Here is a 9795-nt window from a genome sequence, read left to right as displayed (position 1 = left end):
GGGTGGGTGTGGGGGGGGGGGAGGTGTATGCGCGCGCGCACATATATGTATCTTGTATGTATGTATGTATGTATGTAGTATGTAGTAATATGTATAAACATATTTCTTTTTCGTTTAATCTAAAAATTTAACTTTTTCTTGGTGTGTGCTGATTTTTTTACAGTATACCAGCTATTTCTCCGTCTTACAACATTTAGTCTAGTCATTGAATATTAAGACGTCATTAACGTGCAATTGTACGAACGTTGAACGTTTTTACATATATACAATTCACGATCACGTTTTAAACGTACAATATGCGCGTACATGCAACTCGATGCATTGGCATGGTATTTTATTAGCATATGCGCAAAATGATATCCGGTTTCACTTATCAAGTTCCAAAGCAGCGTACTGATCCTCATCCACTTCGGTCATCATTAAATTTCCGTCCGGTAACAACAGCACTACCCTTCTAGTTCCTCCTAAAAGGGGAAAAAAAATCAGAGATTGGATGAAAATATTAAATATTTCATTCTTTCTATATACAAAAAGTTTCGATAATTTTGTTATTACCAGTATACACTGTTTATATTTCACATTAGGAGCAATGTAAACAAAAATTTCAGAATCTTTACTTGAAAATACAAAGAACGCAACCAAGTGAACATTATTATTATTATTACCTGGAGTGGGTTCTTCAGCTTGCACCACCTGAGCTATAACGGACTGTCCTTCGTTATGTCCATCGTTGTCTTCTTGGTTTCCACTTACATCGGATGCATTTGTGTTATCCATTATAGACATAACCATTGAATTTTCCGTTGGTTCTGCTCCATCTTCCTTTACATAAAACTGGGGCGTGAGATTTACTTGATCGGGGATCAACTGCGCTACAGCCTCAGCTACCGCATGATCCAACGTCAAGACTGATCCGTCATCTCCTTGTTGCTCGGTAGTGACATATACACATTGCTGCTCACCATCGGCGCCATGCGTCACAAGGAGGGTCTGTCCATCCTCGGCTTGGCTCGCGACTTGATAGACGACGCCATGTTCGGCTATAGTAACTAGATTGGATGCATCATTCGTCGTTATTTTTTTCTCCTCCGGTATCTTTTCCCCAGCCTTGACATCCGCCGTTGTCATTGACATAGTAACGGTAGATGTCGCCGGAACTGTCGACAATACCGTAGTAATGGATGTTTCAGCGGAACTAGAAATGACGGTCTCTGTCAAAGATGTTGCTGTGGACACAGGCTGTGGAGCGGCGGTCACTACTACTGTAGAAGCGGTATCGTCCAAGCAAGGTAAATCTGGCGCAGATATCGTTACATTTGACAGATTAATCTGTGCTGTTTCACTGTCTTGGACAATGGTGCCGGTCGTTCCACCTGGACTCATCTCTACTCTCATAATACCACCGCTTTCAGTGAGCGAGTCAAGAGAAGGTAAGACCAATTCGGCGGTGGCATTGGTAGAGGCAGCTGCAGTAACGGTGGTCGTGGTTGTAGTGGGAGTGATAGTACTGGTATTGGCGTTGGCGACGACAGTCGTGGCTAGATCTGCTGACGTAGTTTCGGACGTGTTAGTGACCGTTTTTGTTATAGCCGAATTTGTTATTACTTCACTAGTTTCAGGTTCATCTGGTTGTTCAATCGGTTCACCATCTGGACCAATTATGCGTCCCGTGAGAGGGCATAATGTAAATGGACGCGGTGGACTGTCAGGCTCTGGAGCCGTAATAGCATCCGGCTCGGGAGCAGGGGGAAGATCCGATTCATCTTCACTACTACTCTCTTCCGAACCAACTTCGTGAAATTCCATGTGAAGTCCATCACCTTCCGCTAATTTGCTTTCCTTCGGAGGCTTGGTTCCTGTCTGACCTATCGAAGGCGTTTCGGTACTTATTTTCGCTCTACCTCGTCCCGCAACGGTACGAGCACCTGCCAAAAGTCCACGACCACCTGGTTTTATGCCTGCTGCTTCTTGGGCCTTTCTCTTTACCATTAATAACTTTTGTTGCGGAGATAATAATGATGATTGTGCCTTACCTATTGGTGTCTTCGAAGATTGTTTTGTTTGTTGTGATGATGGTGTTGGTGGTTGTTGTGATTGTACTGGATTGGTACCAGTTTTGATTACCTGTTTGGACTGTGGAGATGTTGTGAGTACAGTGAATTTTGGCCTAATTTGTGTAACCGTGCCGGTCACTGTGACAACCGGTGAAACGGTCTGTTGCGTACTTACGACCGTCGTCGTACGCTTTTGCAACACTGGACGCGTCACTTGCGCTTGAATCTGTCTCGGTGCAGGTGCTCTGACGGGCGTACGAATTGTACCAAGAACGCTCGTTGTTGCTGTCGGACGTAATGACGGTCTAGGTAGCAAAGGACGACCATCTACCGTTCGCTGAGGCGTGACAGGGGTAGATCTTACACCTGTAGGTATTCTTGGTTGCAAAGTTATCGGTGTTGGCACTGCAGCCACAACATGTATCTGTTGTAATTGCGACGGATCCGGTTTCGGCTGTATCTTTATAGGCTCGCTCTTCTGCACGTTACTCATTTTCGGTGTAACGGCCTTGGTGACCACCTTCATCTGCGTTACCACTTGGCTTCCATCCATTTTCGAAACGACTTTCACAGGAGTCATCGAATTGGACTGCGACGTCGAGATTACTTGTTTTTTTATTACGTTTGTATTATCTCGATTTTGAACCATTACAACACCTTGCGTCGAAGATCCTTTAACCGCTAGTTTCCCACTGGGAGATGAATTCAATTTGATGATACCATCTTTTCGCGACATAACGTAGAGACCGGAAGCCAAATTCGGCATTTGTTTGGGATCGACTTTAACGACTCCCTTGGCACTAGCCACTAAAACAGGCGGTTGGCTAGATTTCGCTCCATCTGGAGATTGCAATCCTAATGATGTTGCTAGATCAGTGGATGAAACCGAGGTTCTGTTGGATCCATTTGACTGCGCATTAGCGCGATTGAATGCACGTTGGATCACGTCGCTACGGCCTAATAGTCTTTCGTCTTCAGATTCCCCAGTCCATTCGTCATCACTGCCTGTGTCACCTTTCGTTCTCTTTGCGGCACTGCTCCCTCCTTCTTCCGAATCGCTCTCTGAATCATCGATCCTCCTTTTACCTAACACTACAAATTTACACGTACAAATATTAATTCAAATGGCGTATATTTAATATGTCATTCAATATGTTATTTAATACACGTTTAATATATTAAATATGTCGATTGCAAAATTAACTATCTGTCACGTGCACAAGTAATTTAAATACATACGTTCATTCTCTTCATCTTTCATCGAACCACACCATTGCTTGACTTGATCCATCGCTTTTGATTTACTAGACCGCATCGGGCGTCTACGTATACGCAACAATTAGCAAATTCGCATTGAACATCAGTGATTTATAAAAATATAAAAATGTTTCGTAATTACACTTTTTAATTAAAAACTAGCCAAATTGCTCACCCTACTTGAGCCGCAGTACTTGGTCCAGGCTGACTAGTCTCAGCTTTTATCACTGATTTTTGCAACGGCAAACTCACACGTCCGACGACTTTTGTATTAGCATGCTGTTGCGCTGCTTTAGACTCCTTTTGCTTGGCGAGACTCCGCTCAAATTCGTCCAATAAACTTTTGCAAGCTGCTACAGCCTCTGCAGATTCCCATGTATTGTTTTCACTATAAATTTGAAATATTTCAGACTGTTAGAATTATTAGAAAAAGAAAAAAAAGATACATGTACGATTAATACAAAATACCCACTGTGGATAGCCTTCCCATTTGATTAAATATTCCGAGCATCTCTTTTTAGTATTAAAACGTTTAGCTAGTATTTTATCGACAATATATTCTTCGTTACTTAAGTTTGCATCTTCTTCGGTAGTTGCTTTGCCAGACTTGATCTACAAAAATATTAAAATAAATAAAAGCAGATTCTGAACATGTACTTTGTTAAACAAGTCAATCAACTAGTGTAATACTTTGGGTTTGATCGATGGTTTCAGTCTTGGTTTTTCCTTCTTGTCTACTTCAATTTCCATAGATTCAATCTTTTGCGTTTTTGTTTCCAGTGATTTCGCAGAATCTTTTTTAGCTTCGCCTGTTTCTTCCGGTTGTCCATTTCTGACAACTTTACGAACTATTATCGGTTTGGCACCTGTGAAACAGCCAATATCAAGGTTAATCTTGAGAATAAAAGTAATATTTTGTTTTATGTTCTACAAGTTTTTATTTATAAAAAAGAAAAAAAAAGAAAAAACCAGTCACCTTCAACATTGGTATTTGATTGCATCAGAGTATCCTGCATCTTTGCGTTACTAATTTTTGTAAAGGTTTGTATAGTTTTTCCTGCTGTGACCCAAGCCTCCTTCACTTTCGTATCCATCTTACACCATTTCTGGTACAATGTCCACGCGTTAGATGCCTCCTTGTCTGAACTGTCTTGGACTTGTGTATCCTTCCATAATAGAAACGCCCATACTTGTGCTTTTTGTCCATTCTAAAAATATCAAAGGAACATTTCAAATAAGCAATTTTTTACAATCTGTGTAATATGTATGTGCTGTATACATATCTAGAGATACAAACATCATTGGTGTCACGAATACGTGACGTTTTGGAGCAGGCACCCTCCTTTGTGCGATGTTCTTGAAATTCTTCGACAAAATGAAAGACAGAATGACACTGTCCACATACCAGTACATCTAATCGTCCCATTTCTTCTTGCGCTGCTGGTGAAGTAGAAAAGTAATTGAAAGCGAAACACAAGCGATATTTAAAGTGTGAAATATTTATTATGTTATCTTCCGCAAAATAAAATCACACCTTAACTCTTTAAGTGTGAAAAAGGTGAAACACAAAAAAAAACAAATCAAATACGATTTCTAAATGAGATAGAAAATACATAAAAATGTAATAATCAACGTAACGATTACCTTTAATAACAGTGGGTTTATTACCGATGGCTGAAGGGCCATCATCTCCCTCCATTCTGTATACGATTCTCGTCTCGCGATCCCTTTTCTAAAAATTAAATAAGAATATCGTTAAACAGTAAAGACCATCACACATACAAAAATTTTTAAATGTGAGATCACAATTTTGTGATTGATCAATTTGCTTAAGATCTTACGATTACAATTTTTGTACATGTAATGATCTTTACGGCAAGAAGAATAAGGAATTTCTATTTGGTGTACATGATGGATTTTTGGAAAGAGAAGAAAAGAGACAGTGTGGGAAAAAGAAAAACGTCGGATCGAACTTTCCTGATGCGAATTAATTGAATAGAAGAATGTGTGTGTGTATGTATGTATGTATGTGTGTGTGTGTGTGTGTGTGTGTGTGTGTGTGTGTGTGTGTGTGTGTGAGAGAGAGAGGTCTGGCCTGCTTGGCGCGAAAATGGGAGCGGGGTACGTTTACCCTACATGTAAAGTTAAAATTTCGCGTTCGGCGACGAGAAAATCGAAGCGTAGCGCAAGGACGAAGAACGCCGGCGATCACGAATATCTACTTTCTTTTTTTTTTTCTCAAGGCATTTTCGCGCTCCTATCACGTCGATTCGCATGCACACTCGTGATCTACAGAATCGCCAGAAGTACTGTGGAGCTAATATGAGGAAGAATGTTCAAGACCGTCGTTACTCTACATTTAAATGAAATGTGTGTGTGTGTGTGTGTGTGTGTGTGCGCGCGTGCGTGCGCGCGTGTGTGTATACGTTGAAATGAAAGCGTGGAGACTGGGCGTGCGGCACTGAGCACTGTAAGATACAAGGCGATTGTAAACGGGGCCAGTGACGATTGCCGCGAATGTGTGAATTATGGACAACACTCGCGCCGAACGTTGACTTTGTGACAATTGTGACTCGCCGCGCAATTGTTCCCGCGCCACGAGGGTATGGACTGGTATGGACGCCGCGCGCAGCCTTATCTCATGTCTCGTGTTAATAACGAACGAGACAACTATTTTTCGATCGTAAGATTCGAGAGACCGGTGTCATTGGCGCCGGTATAATTGGCGCCGTTTTCTTTATCGTCGTCACCGTTTTTGTTTGCGTCGTTGTCGCTGTTACCGCGTTGTAGTCGTAGTCGTAGTAGTCGTCGTCGTCGTCGCCGCTGCCGCGGTTGTGGTTGGTCGTCGATGCGAGCTCGTCGTCTCTCCACTGTCTCTCACGAACAAGCCGATGCTCGTCAAAGATGGCTCTCGTCACCGATCTGTACTTTTGTACAAACTACTCACTTCCTGTCTTTACATGAACGTTTTCTGAACACTTGACGAAATCTCAGATCGCGATTAACGTTGCAGTCGCGAAAGCGAATCAACGATGCTCACTTACATACGGTGAAATTGACGAACGGCTGGATTTTCCTTAGTTCGGAAAATGGCTCGTTGTCGCACAAGACTGGACGAAAACAGCAACCATGAGCGATCGCGTCGGCCGATAGTGGCGCCCTCAGCGCCATGGTGGCTGATGCCTGATGGCGGCCGCCCGGCACACACCCCTCTCCCCCCCCCCCATCTGTCCTCTTTTTTCTTCGTCTCATGGTTTATATCCATTATCCAGTCAGATCAGACGTTTTATCGTATGTTACGTTACGTTACGTTATACTTACTCACTTACTCGACAATCCTGGCCTGGCATTCCCGGCATGCTACGGCATGCTCCGAGCTCCGAGTGCTCCGACCAGCTCCGACTTGCCCGCGATCCGCACCCACGATGCACCGCGATCAATCGCGAACAATCGCAATATCGCGATCCGTAATCTTCCTGCCCTTTCCTTTCTCAACTTTTCTCATTCTTTCCCCAAACCCACCACGATTCGTCTCGACCTATCCGGAACGCGGATTTTCGCGGGTAACCTATCAAATCTATGCTCTGAAACTTTGGATTTTACCCAGGCATATCCTGGCGTTCCTGGGCATCCCTGGGCGTCCCTGGCGTCCCAACAAACTATCCAACCAACTCAAGTACTGTTGGATTGAGTTGGAAACAATCGGAACGGTTTTCCGGTCACTTTTCAATTTCAACCTTTCTCTTTATTCTTTGAAAATGAAATATACTCTTTGCTCCGTTCTCAACTCGTCGTAAATTCTCCTTGTGGGGTGTTGGCGTTAGAATTTAGATTGATGCAACTCCACATTCCATCAATTGTAAAGTAACTATACGATGTTTTACCGGTTCATGTGCAATATTCGGTGCGTGAGATGCGTCGCTTTTACATTTCAAATTTTCTAGCTTAATTTTCCATTTTTCATTCCCAGAATCGAATTTTTACAAATCTTTGTCTTGTTTTAACCTCTCACGCGAGATTCACCGTTCTCTGTACTTTTACTTTCTCTTGTTCATCTTCCTTTTTTTCTTTCAACATCTCATGTCATTTCATTTCCAATGCAAAGACGACTGTAACATAGCACGGTGACGAAATTATCGCCTTACTTTTCTTATCACGTAGAATCTGATGATAGTGGATGCTTTCCATTGTGATGACACAAGTCACAAGTCGACACAACTCTGAATTTCAACAAGGATAAAATGACGCTTGTGTTGACTTGTGTCGATTTGTGTTATCGCAATGGTAAGCACCAGTATAATCTTCAAAGATTTGTGCGAGTTTGTGCAATATAAAGTGAACAAATATTTTTTTCAAGTGAGTCAAATACATTGAAGTACATAGGACACCATACATACACACGTACCATATACTTACATGCACATAGTTTTTAAGATGTTCTTATCGTTTGCTTTTTATTGTTCTAATAATATTTTTTTATTATACATAGAATATATTTTATCTAGATAATGGCAGAAGAAGAATTTGAAGAAAAGGAGTACCGTTGGGAAACTGGTTATGAAAAAACATGGTATGGATTTTGTGTTGTTTATACATTCATGTATATTTAATATAGTATTCTGATCTAGATAACAATTATATCCATCTAGTCAATGCAATAATATAACAACCAATTCTTGATAATTGTATATCTATTTGGAATCTATAGGGAAGCAATTAAGGAAGATGACCATGGTCTGTTGGAAGCTTCTGTCGCAGATATTATTCATAATGCCAAGAGAAAACGTCAATTGGAAAGAAAACAGGGTGCCAGATTAGGAATGATGAGGCATCTTTATATCATTTTAGATGCTTCGGAGTCAATGTCGAATCAAGATTTGAAACCAACTCGTTTTCTGTGTTCTCTAAAGGTACAATGAAAGAATATATGTATTATTTGTGCATTCTTTCTCCTGTGTACAGAATATCCACAAATGGGATCAAAGCAATGTTAATAAGGTTGAGTTGATGAGAAAAGTTCATAAAAATTTATGTCTGAAAAAGTTTTATTACAAAAATTACAAAGATTCAAAGATTTACAAGCAGAACAGAATTGCTTTCTATAATTTGTTATGTGAGTCATGTGATTATATACATAATACACATTCCACTTTATTTTGGAGAGAATGAGTTTTTTAACAACAATTCCCTTGGATCAGTGATTGGCTATGGACTAATTTCGTCTCTTAGCTCATAATCAATTTTTGATTCCTTTTGACTTTTATTTACGAGATTGTACGCAAAACTGTTGATTTATGGGAATCTTATTGAAACAAAAAGCTTTGAGAATGTATTTAAAATGCGCATTTAAGTACTGTTATTTTTTATGAAGTAGAAATATTTGAAAAAGTCATTAATTGGATGAATGCAAGCTTGCATGTTTTGCAGAGGGAAAACTTTTCAAATATTTATTATTCTAACAGTTGATTTAATCCATAGACATGTAAAATTATTCTTATTCAATGATTCTGTACAAGTCATAAAAAACGAATCTGTTTGTAAATCTTTGAATGTTTATGCTTTTTAATGAAGTATTTTTGGAATAAGTTTATATATGTATTTTTTTCTATTCAATCTCATTAACATGCTATCTAAGTTTGGACCCAACCTTTGCGGACATCCTGTATATACGCATAATTTAAAATATTGAGTTGTCCGGAAAGTTCCGATTTTGAAGGAAAATTGAAACGCAGAAGATTTAAATTTTAATATACATTTATTAAATTATATAGGTTAGTCGGCACGAACTTTTCGGACAATATTATAATGTATAATATAATAATGTATTATACAGGGTGTTCAAAGAAGGTCGGAATCTCGGATTTACTCGGAAGGATGTCGTTTTTAAAAGAAATGTTTCAGACAAAAGTTGCAAGGTATAAAAAGATCTTTTCAAACAGATCTTATCAATTTAATCTTGGGTGCCATCGCCAAGATCAACATTAAATTGATTTTTTTAAATGGAACACTTTATTTTTGATGCCAAAATCTAATACTGATGTCAAGAGTTTTTTTAAAACACTTTTTTTTTTATATAAAAATGAATTTTTAATATAAAAACGAAAATAAGAGGAATCTCTAATAGCCTTGATCTTAATAAATATTAGAGTTTTAGCCGTCGGTCAGACACCTTGCGTAATGCTAATGCCGGCGGTATTGTAACTTTCAAGCCTTATATCTCGAAAATATTTAATGAAAAATAACTTTATTATAGTATTTTGAAAAGCTCTTGACACCAGCTATTCTGGTATCAAAAATAGGATGTCCCATTAAAAAAAAAATCGAGTTAATCTTGACTTAACTTTGGCGATGCCACCCAAGGTCAAACTAATAAAATCTGTAAAGAGATCTTTTTATATCTTACAACTTTTGTCTAAAATGCTTCTTCCAAAAACGTCACCCTCTCGAAGAAATACGGGGTCTTGACCATTTTTGAACATCCTGT

At 39.6% G+C, this 9795-nt stretch overlaps 2 protein-coding genes across 9 annotated transcripts in view; one reads left to right on the top strand and one right to left on the bottom strand.

The window, feature by feature from the left end:
* Positions 1-100: 100 nt before the first annotated feature.
* LOC108692795 (serine-rich adhesin for platelets) lies at positions 101-6711 on the bottom strand. Of its 5 annotated transcripts, none has more exons than XM_018201259.1 (10): positions 6062-6345; positions 4956-5043; positions 4609-4748; positions 4288-4519; positions 4002-4177; positions 3784-3923; positions 3487-3699; positions 3294-3376; positions 666-3146; positions 101-464 (listed from the first exon to the last, which is right to left on the bottom strand). In XM_018201259.1, the coding sequence occupies exons 2-10, from the start codon at positions 5008-5010 to the stop codon at positions 367-369; spliced, it is 3618 nt and encodes a 1205-aa protein (XP_018056748.1). In that variant the 5' UTR covers positions 5011-5043; positions 6062-6345; the 3' UTR covers positions 101-366. The 5 variants fall into 5 exon arrangements, with proteins under 5 accessions (XP_018056748.1, XP_018056746.1, XP_018056747.1 ...); XM_018201257.1 differs by lacking the exon at positions 6062-6345 and adding an exon at positions 6633-6711 and having other exon boundaries at positions 367-464; positions 4609-4751; XM_018201258.1 differs by lacking the exon at positions 6062-6345 and adding an exon at positions 6356-6434 and having other exon boundaries at positions 367-464; positions 4609-4751.
* A 381-nt stretch (positions 6712-7092) lies between these two features.
* LOC108692796 (general transcription factor IIH subunit 2) overlaps positions 7093-9795 on the top strand; it is a 4378-nt gene continuing 1675 nt past the window's right edge. Inside the window, exons 1-3 of one of the 4 annotated variants that reach the window (XM_018201261.1) lie at positions 7093-7215; positions 7817-7881; positions 8020-8221. In XM_018201261.1, coding sequence (XP_018056750.1) covers positions 7820-7881; positions 8020-8221 — 264 coding nt within the window. In that variant the 5' untranslated portion in view covers positions 7093-7215; positions 7817-7819. Of the gene's footprint in view, positions 7216-7508; positions 7596-7636; positions 7668-7816; positions 7882-8019; positions 8222-9795 lie in introns of those variants that run through there. The other 3 variants (XM_018201263.1, XM_018201260.1, XM_018201262.1) reach the window with 3 other exon arrangements.

The sequence above is a fragment of the Atta colombica genome, unplaced genomic scaffold (genome assembly GCF_001594045.1).
Source record: "Atta colombica isolate Treedump-2 unplaced genomic scaffold, Acol1.0 scaffold82, whole genome shotgun sequence".
Classification (NCBI taxonomy): domain Eukaryota; kingdom Metazoa; phylum Arthropoda; class Insecta; order Hymenoptera; family Formicidae; genus Atta; species Atta colombica.
This window is presented reverse-complemented; position numbering and strand designations above follow the sequence as displayed.

Coding starts and splice junctions, on each gene's coding strand:
- LOC108692795 (XM_018201257.1), bottom strand. CDS start 5,010: ATGGAGGGAGATGATGGCCCTTCAGCCATCGGTAATAAACCCACTGTT. Junction 4,752..4,955: donor TAAACCCACTGTTATTAAAG/GTAATCGTTACG, acceptor CTACTTCACCAG/CAGCGCAAGAAGAAATGGGA. Junction 465..665: donor AGCTGAAGAACCCACTCCAG/GTAATAATAATA, acceptor TTCCCCTTTTAG/GAGGAACTAGAAGGGTAGTG.